The following is a 15154-nucleotide window of genomic DNA, read 5'->3' as shown; positions in this document are numbered from 1 at the left end:
TTAACAGCCCACTGTAATACTACAATATTATTTTTTATTGTAAAGTGAACTTCTCTCAGATCTCTCAGATAAAAATAACAGAACAGAACACTCCGCACTGTAACACTCCGCACTGTAACACCCCGCACTGTAACACCCCGCACTGTAACACCCCGCACTGTAACACCCCGCACTGTAACACCCCGCACTGTAACACTCCGCACTGTAACACCCCGCACTGTAACACCCCGCACTGTAACACTCCGCACTGTAACACCCCGCACTGTAACACCCCGCACTGTAACACCCCGCACTGTAACACCCCGCACTGTAACACCCCGCACTGTAACACCCCGCACTGTAACGCCCCGCACTGTAACGCCCCGCACTGTAACGCCCCGCACTGTAACACACCACGGAGTAACACTCCGCACTGTAACACCCCGCACTGTAACACTCCGCACTGTAACACCCCGCACTGTAACACCCCGCACTGTAACACTCCGCACTGTAACACTCCGCACTGTAACGCCCCGCACTGTAACGCCCCGCACTGTAACGCCCCACAGAGTAACACTCCGCACTGTAACACCCCGCACTGTAACACCCCACAGAGTAACACCCCACACTGTAACACTCCACAGAGTAACACTCCACACTGTAACACTCCACACTGTAACACTCCACAGAGTAACACACCGTATAATAATATAGTATAACAAGATGTAACACACGGTTTCGTACCATTCTGTATTATACAGTAACATAAGGTACCACAGTGTACACTCCTATAATGTAGACCATACATAGAGTTTTTAAACAGGAGATTTTAAGACTAACACACACACAGCTAACTATCAAACTAATTTTAGCTTCTGACTAATAAACATCGATCATGCGTGAGCGTGTCAGCCTGGACCGGTCGATGGGGGAAAATGAAAAATGAAGGAAAAACCACTAAAAGTAGATCAGAGGGTAAAAAAACATCAGCTGGATCACATTACAGACTCTTCAAAAAAAAGAGAGAGGAAAAAAGATAAAGCAGGTCAGATCATACGGGAGGAAAAAAACAGACGAGATATTAATTTCACCCCAGAAATGTCCTGAGGAGATGTAATGATGAGACAGAGAGAGAGAGAGAGAGAGAGGGAGAGGAGAGGAGAGGAGAGGAAGAGAGGGAGGGAGAGAGGAGAGGAGAGGAGAGGAAGAGAGGGAGGGAGAGAGAGAGGGAGGAGATGACGGCCAAATTACAGAGCGCTCGAACTCGACATGCCACTGCGGCCGTTCGGAGCCGCAGCGCTCAACACAGCAAAACCTCCGGGTCTACACAGAGGGTCTACACAGGGTGTCTACACCAAAGGTCTACACCAAAGGTCTACGCCAAAGGTCTACACCGGGCGTTTACCCCAAAGGTCTACACCGGGCGTTTACCCCAAAGGTCTACACCGAGGGTCTACACCGAGGGTCTACACAGGGCGTCTACACCGAGGGTCTACACCGAGGGTCTACACAGGGCGTCTACACCAAAGGTCTACACCAAAGGTCTACACCAAAGGTCTACGCCAAAGGTCTACGCCAAAGGTCTACACCGGGCGTTTACACCAAAGGTCTACACCGGGCGTTTACCCCAAAGGTCTACACTGAAGGTCTACACAGGGTGTAGACGCCTCTCCTCTCTCTCTATACAGGCGTCTACCCCAAAGGTTTACACCGAGGGTCTACACAGGTCGTCTACCCCAAAGGTTTACACCGAGGGTCTACACCGAGGGTCTACACCGGGCGTCTACCCCAAAGGTCTACACCGAGGGTCTACACAGGGCGTCTACCACAAAGGTCTACACCGAGGGTAAACACTGGGCTTCTACCCCAAAGGTCTACACCGAGGGTCTACACAGGGCGTCTACCCCAAAGGTCTACACCGAAGATCTACACCGGGCATCTAAACCAAAGGTTTACACCGAGGGTCTACACCGAGGGTCTACACAGGGCGTCTACCCCTAAGGTCTACACAGGGCGTCTACCCCAAAGGTCTACCCCGAAGGTCTACACCGAGGGTCTACACCGGGTGCCTACTCCGGGCGTCTACACCGGGCGTCTACAACGAGCGTCTACACAGGGCGTCTACACTAATAAACAGTCTCCTAATAAAGAAATAAAACTACCAAAAAGTCACACACTAGACATTAGAGTGAAACTTTATGATCATCTGCTCCACTTTCAGCTCCAGCGGGGGTGGAGCTTAAGGACCTGATAGCTAAAGATAAAAACATTTTGATCCAAACTGGCAGCTCGTGTGTTCGGTGATACAGTAGAGTTCAGGTGTACGGCGCTAAACATTCGTTAAACATTCGTTGATTAATTCAGCGACTCTGAGAGTAGCGCAGGTTTATATTCACGCGTCCGCTCTGATACGTTATTGTTTTCAAAGCAACAGCTCAAGTACAGCATCTCTAGTTACATTGTTTCAACAAAATAAAAACTAAACTTTTTCCTTAAATGCTCCTTTTTAAGGAATTCCAGCTGTGTGTAAAAACTTCACACACACACACACGAGCTCGGTCATGTATAAGGGCTAGGAGTGCGGATTTTCTTTGGTCACATGACTCCTGCTGATCAAACAGAAGCGTTTAACCCAGAAGTCTCGGTGTGGAATTTCTCCTCCCTGTGCAAACTCCAGGAGTGATGCAACACCACGGCACATGGATACACACCTCACACACACACACACACACAGATCTCCAAAAAAGTTTCGGGAAATGAGGCCATGAGCCGGAGGGTTGGCCCTCATCACACAGCATGGCGTAATCTTTACAATATTCATTCGATCGTTGTGATTAACGTCGAGTAATAACGGATTTAAACAGTTACGAGCATCCGTGTAAAGTCATCCCTTACTATTGCGAGGAAGAGTGCGAAGACAAAGACTGAACGCACGTTTTCCAAAATTAGCATCAGATTCCATCTTGTTGTTATTCAACAGATTCCATCTGAAAGGACGACGTCTAAGGTCCCGTGTCCTCCGGCTCTGCTTGTGGAAAGAAAATCCCAGGCCGCTTTAGGATTTAGACTCTTTCCATTCTGAAAGTGTTGGTGCGGGACAGGAAGGAATGTCTTAAGCAAACAGACATAAAACTTGGGTTTCTCGAGCTGGTCTCGCATCGAGGACTCACCAGATCCCGAAACGTGACTTTATCCCAGGCATGGATCTAAAAAGCGCACTATTCTTAGTTTTAAGCAAACAAAGCGAAAGTTTGGAATCTAAACAGAAAGAGATAATGATGATGATGATGATGATGATAAACGTCCTTACCTCAGCTGAGACTGCAGTTTTCCAGCTTTACTGATGAAGTCTTCCCAGACGGGGTAACTGCTCTGTGGAAACACGAACACACACCCAGAGCAGTCAATTCGAGAGCGTCTCATTAACTGACCAGAAGATAAGTGCGCTACGAACGTGAATATAAAACTTACAGCTAGGTGGCAGCACAAGCCAATCAAATTCCCGGTGGCGTGTCTGTGGAGTCCAAAGAGTTACTAATCGAAAAGGGTCAACATGGCTTTATTTAAAAAGTTGTAATTATTAGGGTTAGGGGCGGGGCTAAGGTCAGGTTTTCAAATGGACAATTTTCCATCATTTCGTCCATCGGTTTTTTGAAATTTTCAAGCCCCACTTGTCAACAAAATGATAACAAAATCGGCCAAGTTTACTATTTATTGAAATATCAATTTCTAAACCAACAAGATCAAATAGTTCTAAACAGATAAAATACACGTGCTATTGTTATAACAGGCTTACTTCGTCACTTATCTAGAGCTTTCTTTCAAAGAAGTCGAGTGACTTATTAACGTGACTGGGGTGTGTTGTCTCTAAGTGTCTTCCTACTATGTTGGGTCTCATGCTGTCTGCTGCCAGTGGTTTAAGACACAAAACACACACATGTCTCTCCCCCGCCCCCACCATCCCCACCAGAAATCCAAGCGCACCATGATTTCCTTTCGGCTGGCTTTTTGGTTAATTAGGCTGATGGTGCTGAATCACCTGCTTTTTTGTGGTCCATGTAACAAATGTATCCATTGACGTTATTACGCTCACTACATACAGTACGCTACTGACCCGGTTTGTGTCCGCGGTAAAGTTAGTTTAATATTCGCATCTTCAAATTCAATAGCTGCGTAAATAAACCCGCGAATAAGATACCCACATATATTTCCTCTCTACAGTGTCTTTAAGCTCCATCCGCCTTAAATTATCCATGTTTAAAAGCACAAACACCATTATTCTCTACGGCGCAACGAATGATTTAGGGATCATCGCAAAATGCCGCACACCAACAAAAAGCGTAGAACGATCTTGATCTTCCCTTCTGTTTAGCGCCTGAAGGATCAAAAAGCAACTTTGTTGCCACACTGCAAACTAAAAATGCCAGACTAGTACTGTCTGATAAAATATAAATTTTTAACAAAAATACAGAAACATCAGCATACACATAGGAATAAATGAAATGACATATATATAATACCGAATGTTTCCTTATATATTGTTCCTCTGGAATTAACATGCCGACGTTAAACTGTTATTGTTGCACTACGTTATGGTTCCACTTTTTCTCTGATGTTATTTTAATTTACTTGTATTAATGATCCATTTCTTTGCGTGTGAATTGGAATAGGTACTTTCCTATTATTTTCCACTAATTCCCTCCCGTTCATTGCGCCCCACCTGTCATATCTGTATTCACCAATAGTGGGGCGCCCCACACTAAGAACCACGGGACTAGGTGATGTGTTTATTCACACCTCCACCTGACCCCAGGAGTACACACAGACACACTGCTGATGGTGTAGACGCGGTAGCGGCGTGTTGGCCTCAAGCGATCTAAAACAATGCAGTAATATTTTACTCTGTTTTAATATCAAACCTAATCCTTAGAGCAGAAACCACAAAGGTTGTAAAGAGGGCTGGGGGTTGGGGCGGGGGGGCTGCATTTTCCACAGCCTGCGTGTAACGTGTGTAAAGTGGATCTAATGATCTAACGAGGTCTACCTGGGATTAGGCCTCTGCGTGCTCGGCTTGGCGTGTTGCTCGTGTTTTACACAATGCCCCTGTTAGAGAGAATAAAGTTTCACAAAGAGATAAAGTTTCATCAAGGCCCTCGAGGCGTCGCTTGGGAATTAAGCCCGACAAACACCCGGTCCACACGCAAGCCACGTCCGCACAAAAGCCTGATTCATGTTTTGCTTGAGCGCTGCGCTGACAGCATGACTGACTGAACGCCACAGCAGTCACAGACTTTAGGAATTTAGGACTTGTGCAACTACAAACTGCTCAACACCAGAGAGAGAGAAATAGCTCCAGGACGAGAGAGGATAAAGGAGGAGTCTTCAGGGGTCACAAGGTCACCGTGTGCTAGCTTGCAAAATGCAGGTTCAGCTACACTAGTTATTCAAATGCAATGCGACAAATAGCGCTGTTGGTTCAAACACAAACCGTTAGCGTTAAACTAACAAGTTATCCACGATTCCCAATCTGTGCTTAGAGTCATTCCTGCTACACATAAAGAGCCTCGCTGTAAAGTCTGAAGACGTGCTAATTCAGACCTCAGCTACGTCTCACTCACAACTCATCACCGCAAATTAGCAAAGATTAGAACAATCAGACATCCGACCCAACGCCGGTCTTCAGGACTCTGAGACTCTGTAATGGTTGATAAATATTTTAAGGACCCTGAAAGTCGAACCCTTCGCAAAAGGGAAAATACATCAACAGTACCAATGGAGGAGCTCACGAGACTCTTTGTCCTGATATTTTTCCGTCCAAGTTCGTTTGTGTCTCCAGGTGCTGTCTCTAAACCATCACTAACTGACCAAATGATACACCGACAGCGTGTTCCATCATAGAACTTAGAACTTAATAGAACGTTATAGAACTTGAAGAGTGTCAGCGTGATCTGCTATGAAGGTCAAAAGAGAAATCCCCAACTCAAAATGTCTTAAAGTTTCCACAGTCCCTGATTTGGAGAACCACACAGGGAGTCCCCAAGTTTCAGGATCCGGAGTCCCCGGTTTACAGGATTCAGGAAATGTCAATTTAAAGGGTAGAGAGTCCCTGGTTCATGAGATTTAGGTAGTCCCTGAGTTACAAGGTACAACAAGTCCCTAATGTTCAGGAATGTTCCACGGTTTACAGGGTAAAGGCAGTCCCCAAATGACAAATTCCCAGAAGTCCCTGAATAATTCTGATCAACGGCGTCCCAGGAGGTGGGAAGTTTATTAACACATAGGTGTTAATTTGTACATTAGTGTTTGTTTTGGACAAACAGTGATCTCAATAAATTCTCTTTGTTACAACTAACTCTGAAACATATCCCGCCTCGACGGTTAATTAAATCAACAAGCAAATATCCGTACTACATCTTTACAGATTATTATCGGCGATTATTCCAGTAAATTATTCCAGTCCTCGCGTCTCATGATCAGGTAACACACCCTGTACATAAACACCAGAAACACTTTAGGCCCCAACTTTTAAGAAAGTAAGTAAAAGTAGTAATCTTTTTTTTTTAAAGAATATTTTTCTCAATAAACATTTTTTCAACTTTTTGTGTTTGGAATTTGGAGATATAATCAGGCACGAGTTTTAAGGACTCAGAATACTGAAGTTATATCACTGAGATCAAAATGTGCTTCGTATTAAGTTGAATCAGACTGACGCGTGTGTGTGTGTGTGTGTGTGTGTGTGTGTGTGCGCGTATAAGCGTCTCCCAGGTACAGCAGGTTTTTGTTTTCCTCAAATGACCCTTTAACAGGTGTGTATGTGAGCTCCATGCAAAAAAGCGTGTGTGCACGACTGCAAATTCAAACCAACACGCAAAAGCACAAATGTGCACATTTGCCTTGAGCACTAACGATCGGCTGTGTTTAATCAGACTCCAATTAATAAAAACTAATCCACACTCGTGTTAGAGCTACAACCGCAAATTATTACAGAAATAAACATAAACATACTGTAAGATTATAATTATTATAATTATCTATGTTTTATTTATTGATTCATATCAGTTTTCAGTTATTTTTTGTTTAAACTTTACATTCCACTCAAAGTCGATCCCTTTAAACATTGTATAATTGATAATATTTAAAACAAATAAGATGTATGTTGATGTTATGTAATTTGTATGTTTTTATTTATATACAAAAATATGAGTATGTCACATTTTATGTTTTTTCTAAAATTAATTAATTGATTACTTATTTTATTAGCAACAGGAATAACAATTTAAAAAATAAATAATAAATAAAAAATAGAGTTATAACTGGAGATTATTACGGAACTTTAAAAAAGCATGTATTATAATTATCCCTGTTTATTACAGATTAATAATCAGGAAGGAATGTGTTTACAAACACTGAAAAAGCAAAAGTGAATAATAATAATAATGGTGATGGTGTGTGTGTGTGTGTGTGTGTGTACCTTTATGTCGGTGATGATGTGTGTGTGTGTGTGTGTGTGTGTGTACCTTCATGTTGGTGATGATGATGGTGTGTGTGTGTGTGTGTGTGTACCTTCATGTCGGTGATGATGATGTGTGTGTGTGATAATGATGTTGATGGTGTGTGTGTTTGTGTGTGTGTGTACCTTCATGTCGGTGATGATGTTGATGTTGATGGTGTGTGTGTGTGTGTGTGTGTGTACCTTCATGTCGGTGATGATGATGATGATGTTGGGGTGTGTGTGTGTGTGTGTACCTTCATGTCGGTGATGATGTGTGCGTGTGTGTGTGCGTGTGTACCTTCATGTCGGTGATGATGATGATGATGTGTGTGTGTGTGTGTGTGTACCTTCATGTCGGTGATGATAATGATGATGATGATGTGTGTGTGTGTGTGTGTGTGTACCTTCATGTCGGTGATGATGTGTGTGTGTGTGTGTGTGTACCTTCATGTCGGTGATGATGTGTGTGTGTGTGTGTGTGTGTGTGTGTACCTTCATGTCGGTGATGATGTGTGTGTGTGTGTGCGTGTGTGTGTGTGTACCTTCATGTCGGTGATGATGTGTGTGTGTGTGTGTGTACCTTCATGTCGGTGATGATGATGATGATGATGATGTGTGTGTACACACATGTACCTTCATGTCGGTGATGATGTGTGTGTGTGTGTGTGTGTACCTTCATGTCGGTGATGATGATGTGTGTGTGTGTGTGTGTGTACCTTCATGTCGGTGATGATTATGATGATGATGTGTGTGTGTGTGTGTGTGTGTGTGTGTGTGTGTACCTTCATGTCGGTGATGATGATGATGATGATGTGTGTGTGTGTGTGTGTGTGTGTGTACCTTCATGTCGGTGATGATGATGTGTGTGTGTGTGTGTACCTTCATGTCGGTGATGATGATGATGATGATGTGTGTGTGGAGTGTGTGTGTGTGTGTACCTTCATGTCGGTGATGATGATGATGTGTGTGTGTGTGTGTGTGTGTGTGTACCTTTATGTCGGTGATGATGATGTGTGTGTGTGTGTGTGTACCTTCATGTCGGTGATGATGTGTGTGTGTGTGTGTGTACCTTCATGTCGGTGATGATGATGATGTGTGTGTGTGTGTGTGTGTGTGTGTGTACCTTCATGTCGGTGATGACAGCCTGAAACAGACCCCCCAGCGCGCTGCACTCTCTCTCCATCACCGCCTCCATCTCTACACCTCACACTGGAGCTCCGGGCCGCTACACAACTCTCCGGTATCGGTATCGGTGCGGAACCAGACGGACCGGAGTATCGCGACACACACACACACACACACACAGGACGGTGAGACCTACAGCTCTCTCTCCTCCGCACGGTGCAGCGCGTCCCGTAACTCCGCCATGAGCGACACAAATCCACAGAAACACACACACTCACACACACACTCACTCTGACACACTCCGTGTGTGTGTGTGTATCCTCTGTACCGACACGCAGGACGCAGTGAGACGCTCCGTAAACACAGCGCGCGCAGTGTGACTCCGTCTCTCCGCTTCGCCCCCTCACAACACGGTGGGCGGGGCCGAGGGGGCGGGGCCGAGGGGGCGGGGCTACAACTACTGCGCGCCACCCAGCAGCGCGCTCCCCCTCGCGCGTCACGTAGCCACACCCACCGGAAACAGACGTCATTTGTTTCCTTTTTTTGTATCGTCCCTACGTCGTTTTCCTCCAGTTATTATTATTATTATTTTTATTTTAATTACTTTAATTATTTTTTATTCGAAGTCGATTCATATAAACATCGTATAATGTATAATATAAAAAATACGTTTTTTACGTTTTTATTTAAATAGAAAAAACTACGTCACGTGATTTTAGGTTTCATCAACATTCATTTATTATTATTATTATTATTAAATCACATACAAATGACAAATACTATATGAAAGTTTAATTATACACAGTTAAGTAGAAGTACTGTCGGTGTAATCTAAACAAACTTAGAAAGAAATAAACAAATAAATAATAACAGTAGACAAATTAAACCAGCAAATAAACAGACAGTTAGACATTAGAATATAGAACTTGACCATATACTGTATTTCTCCAAGATTCATTTATTTTTCCCGCCAAAGCACTACGACATCAACACTATTACTTTTCTAAGGATTTAAAATATAAATCTATTTTTCAGTCACCTGGGCCTTTTTGGAGGTCGAAAGCAGCTCAAAAACCCAAAACATCATTGTGACGCCTGCGAGTCTGGAGATTTCATTAGAGATTTTGCAGCAGAGCTCATAGACTCTTACACGTGTGCATGTGGAGCTCAGGACAGTGTGAACATCATTATTAATAACAAGTTCGTTTAAAATGTTCATTTAACAACTAAACAAGTTCATTCAGTTTAAAAATGAATAAATATCTAATCTGTATATTCCAGTTCAATTCCCTTTCTGTCAGTGTATGAGGTCGTGTTCCAGGGCTCCCTCGGGGTGTTTGATCTTCCTGGTCCAGACGTCTCTCTCTGAGCTCTCCCCTCACTCTCACTCATGTCTCCCACTCTTTTCCTTTTTTTGGTCAGGAGGTCATTTAGACACCTCTAACCCTACGTGCAGGTCTGCGTCTCTTCTCCCGTCTCTTCTTTGCTTTTCACCTGCGTTATATTTTGACAGATATGACCAATGACAATTTAGAGAAAAATCTTAACTATTTACAAAACAACTTCCATGTACGAGGCCACATGGTTTTCAGTTATGAATTAAATCAATTAATTATTAGATTAGTCAATTTTTATGTCAGAATTATCTTAATAAACAATAAAATTACTAAATAAATGATGACTTTCTAAACAGATGAAACGAGACGTCTGAGATACTGGAGCTTTTGCGTTTGTCCATCTTCATCTAGTGACGTCTGACTCAGGAGTAAGTTTAATTTGTCAGATGTGTTTAATAAAACTCTTTGTGTGTAACAGTAAGAACACTGACACTGTGTGTGATATTTATTTCCCATTATTAATTATATAAGATATCGATGTTATTGTGAACCAGGCTGGTTTTATGAAGAATTAGATAAAAAGTCTACATCACATTTCCATGTACAATCACAGTGACAGGACATTAACTTAAACTTATTGAACATTGAAGTAAAAGAATGTATTTCATGACTGTAAGTAGATGCTATAGTTATTGAACATATACAGGTGATGTGTGTGTTTTGTTCATTTAAATAATTTTGGCATTTCCTCCATTTCTGTGGAATGACCCAACGACTTGTTTCTCTAAGATTTTTTATCGGATGATTAATGGCTTTAAACGAAACGACGGCCTGATAGGCTACACGTCTCCATTATATCAGTCTTGGGATGAAACATTTAAAGCTCTCGTTGTGAAGTGATTTTAATTATAATTGCCAACATTACTTTCATTTTTACTCTACAGTTTGAATAAAATGATAAAACACACTATATTAGACCAGTACACTGTATAATACAGGAGTCTGAGCTGATGGTGTGATATACAGTAAGACCCAGGTCTGTGCCCACAGTGATGCCCATCACTCGCCCTGAATACTCACACACCGCGCCGGCTGCACACACTACACCTGCGGGTTGAACACAATGATAATAATAATAATAATAATAATAATAATAATAATAATAATGATAATAATACCAGTCATTGTGGTCGTTTCTTTATGGATTTATTTATGGAAACTCCATCACCAGAACTCATAAACCCACCATAAACACTTACAATAAGCAGGTACGGTGGATGAATAATTAAACAGGTGCTCCAGGTAAAATGCCACGTCACCGCTGGAATCCAATCAGCGCTGCAAATCAATACCGTGTCTTTCTCACAAGGTTTAAACACATCTTGTATGGAAAGATCTGAGAAGTAATTCACTTCCTAATTTAACTTCTTAATTAAACTTCAGCTAATTGCAAATCACACAGATTCCTGAACGCCGTGAGAAATGTTCATTTTGCCCAAAAATGTTTAAATTGACTAAATATAGGTTCTCTCTCTATATATATAAAATATATATATATTTCTTGTTAACAATTGTTTTAAGCTAAAATTGTAAAACAATACAAATTTTTAACTGGAAGCATTTTTGTCCTGCAAATAAAACCAAATTCAATTAATGATTTATTTTTCTAAAAGATTTTCTTTTCTGATGTATCTATTTAACTCCTTAACTTAAACACCATAAACACATTATGTACATTTTACTGCAGCCTTTATTTAATTAACATTAGGGATGTTCCTCATATTCACTTATTTCATTTGCACTAAAACGAGGTCGAGTGAATTACTGTGTTCTAGTGACACCTAGTGGCAGATTTTAGCATCGACATGGTTTTAAACCTGCTATAATAGAAATTCTCAGTCTGTAATCCCAAATTCATTTGTGTTTATTTTTCATCAATAACTTTGAATTTAATACAGAAACTCCCTAACAAGGTCAATCCAATCCAATATTGAATTTACTTTAAATAATAAAATAAACAAAGTACTTAATAAATGAATATGATTTTGAAACGTCATTTAAATATGAATCTAATTAATGTATTTTTACACAAACACAGTGTAAACAATTTTATATGGACATAAAATACATTTGCATTGAGCAGGTCTGTGTAATGTGGATATGTTTGTAAAAAGTTAAAAGTATTTACACTGAAAATATCTGAACATATGGGGACAACTTCAATAAACACTGTGAGGCCGCCAGTTATTTTGCGCGCTGGCGCCCTCTTGTGGTGGATTTCAGTTTGCAGCTAAAGTCAGTTTTAAAGCAGGAGATTTTTATTGAACTAATTTCACTCTTTACCTGTAAATAATTTTAATATGCACCGAAAACATGCAACGAAACCGGAATAAATAAATGAATAATAAATAAATTGATAACCACAACGTCATGCTATTCTGTATTATTGGGCCTTTAAAAAATAGTTCTGTGTTTTAGTGCCATCTAGCGGTTAATCTCAGTACCGCAGTTAAATATGTTCAGTTTTCATTTTCATTCCTTTTTATTTTCCTTTATCACACTTTCCTCTCTCATGCACACAGGTACAGTGATAAATATTAATTTCTTTTTGCATACATACAATATATTCGTGCTAATTTGTACATTAAAATGTTTATTGTAAACAAAAGTAGCAGTAATTAAAGAAGGAAGCGATGATCAGTGTTTTATTCCAACCTGCAGCTTTTCGAAATGCAGATACTCAGAAAATTATACAGTTTATTTTATTTTACTGAATATAACAGATTGTGTCATAAAAGAAAACAGGATTATTGTAATCGTTTATTCTGTGTTGAAACTCTAACCGGGCGTTAGCATAGCGGGATTAGCCTCCTGTCAGGCGTCGCGATCATTTTATTAAAACTAAAATGAAAATCTGCATAAATTTCTGTAGAAGCGTGACTCTGAAACACTTTACACTATTTTCACCCGTGTGTGTGTGTGTGTGTGTGTGTGTTCTAGTTTAACATCGTTCTGAGCGGAGCTTCGTCCTTCTTTAAGCGAACACAGAGGTTTAACGTAAAGTATATTTAATAACGCGCGTGTGTGTTATAATTTATTATGTTTATCTTCTTTTCTCAACTCGAGGGTCCATTAAAATCTTATAAATGTGATCATGTGGAAGTAAATTAGATTTATTAATGTATGTTAATTAAAGGGTTTTTATGAATAAACAAACAAGTAAATAAACAAATAAACAACAAACATTTTTTTGTATTTTGGAAGTTAAACCATAAGAAATTTGAGAAAGTGCTAAAAAAGATATCACGCCGAACAGCTGATGTTCACAATCATATAAATATTAATCTCTCTCTTACACACACACACACACACCATCATCATTTTAGTTTGTGCGTGTTTGCTGTGGAGCAGCTGCTCTCACCTATGAACACCGAAAAATACAAAGCAAACAACACCCTCTCACCCACCCACACACACACACACACACACACACACATACACACAAAGACTCTGATGATGTGTTACTGTTCATCTGCTGCTTAGAAACCCCCATAAAAGCACATATCACACACATGCTAATGGCATATACGGTGTGTGTGTGTGTGTGTGTGTTTTCTCTGTCACTGCTCACTGAAAGTGCTGTAAAGCTTTTCAGAAGCGGTAAACACTCACCAGAGTTAATTCTCTGAAAAATATCCTCGGGGTATCAGCAGTAAGTCTTTGATGAATCGAGTCACGACATCATCGTCCTGGGATAGTGAAGAAGAAGAACAGGAAGATAACCAGTGATGACCTGGTGGTTCAGTACATCCAGGTGGTCAGCTGACTTCATTTTATTGCCCCATAACGTTACTGAGTCTAGACCTGAGTAACTGATCAACCCCAGATCATAACACTGTCTCCAGAGGCTTGTACAGTGGACACTATGCATGATGGGTCGTCGCTCTGCAATGGGATTCATCTGGACTATTTATGATCTCCAGAAAACTGAGGCCGAGTCTCATTAACAGCTGGTTTTCTTATGGACACACAGCTGTTTAGTCCCAATCCTTTGAGTTCTCATCACATCGTGTGTGTGTGTGTGTGTGTGTGTGTGTGTGAATGCTGTTACTGTCACTGTTAAACATACCCGTGAGTTCTACTGATCTCCCGTCACACTCATTCAGGATGTTTTAGGGTTTATTAATGTGTTTAACAGTTCTTACCCCAACATTAGTGGTTTCTCTTTAGTGCTTTTCTTTGCTTGCTGCAGGACAATAATGTGAGACTTCTGCAACAGAGGAACATCTTAGCCACGCCCACAGGGTGTGTCTTCTGACATGGTTGTGTGAGAATTGAGAAGCTTCTCACTGCATCGGTTAAAGGGCTAAATAACTTGTTACAGCTGAACCGTGTTAATCACTGCAGTAATTATTCACTGGGAGACTCTTAACCATTGACTCTTCACTGCTTAATCACATCCAGATGGTGGCTGTTTATTTTGGCCAGGCAGAGTAATATAATTCATTGATTCTTTCTCTACTGCACTTATCACGTACAGAGTTTCGTAAAGGCCTAGAGCCTGGACCCTAAGCCCAGGTGACTCAGGGCATTGGGCGGGGTACATCATGGACAGGGCGCTAATCCCTAGCAGGTCTCACACACACTACAGGGAATGGGAGAACGTGTTTTTGCATGCCACCAAACCCACCAAGCACAGGAAGAACATAAACTCCATGCACACAGACCTGAGGTGAGAATCGAACCCTTCACCCTGGAGGTGCGAGTCCACAGTGCTAACCGCTACACTATAAAGACATTTTGCTAGAAAGTTGGTTTCCCTTATTTGTGGAGACTTTTGGGATTTCACACTATGCTTATTCTTTTTGTTCTTGTGCATCATCATCTTTTTCTTCTTTTTCTCTATTAATGATTCGAGATACACTACAGAAGGCCCTTTCCTATTCCAACATGATCCGCCTCAGTGTACAAAGCAAGGACTATGGAGACATGGTTTGGTCCTACAGTGAAGAACACGACCGGCCCGAACACTGAGCCCTGACCTCAACCACATCGAGCACCTTTGAGATGAGCTGGGACGGAGACTGTAAGCCAGACCTTCTCGTCCAAGAAGAGTGCAACCTGTTATAGCGGCAAAAGGGGGACCGAGTCCACATTGAAGTGTGTGTTTGAATATTGTCATTGCAGGTTTGGACAAATACTTTTGTCCATATAGTGTATT

General features: G+C 41.4%; 1 protein-coding gene across 7 annotated transcripts in view; it reads right to left on the bottom strand.

Annotated features, from left to right (window-relative positions):
* The window catches only part of LOC128520170 (protein MTSS 1-like), a 40147-nt gene extending 31194 nt beyond the window's left edge, over positions 1 to 8953 (bottom strand). For 6 of the 7 annotated variants that reach the window (XM_053494269.1, XM_053494272.1, XM_053494274.1 and 3 more), the window contains exons 1-2: positions 8595 to 8953; positions 3290 to 3351 (exon numbers count right to left, since the gene is read on the bottom strand). In XM_053494269.1, coding sequence (XP_053350244.1) covers positions 3290 to 3351; positions 8595 to 8666 — 134 coding nt within the window. In that variant the 5' untranslated portion in view covers positions 8667 to 8953. Of the gene's footprint in view, positions 1 to 3289; positions 3352 to 7542; positions 7554 to 8594 lie in introns of those variants that run through there. The other variant, XM_053494271.1, reaches the window with a different exon arrangement.
* Positions 8954 to 15154: the final 6201 nt, after the last annotated feature.

This window comes from Clarias gariepinus, chromosome 4 (assembly GCF_024256425.1).
Source record: "Clarias gariepinus isolate MV-2021 ecotype Netherlands chromosome 4, CGAR_prim_01v2, whole genome shotgun sequence".
Taxonomy (NCBI): Eukaryota; Metazoa; Chordata; class Actinopteri; order Siluriformes; family Clariidae; genus Clarias; species Clarias gariepinus.
Note: the sequence above shows the minus strand (reverse complement) of the source record. Positions and strands in the feature narration are given on the sequence as shown.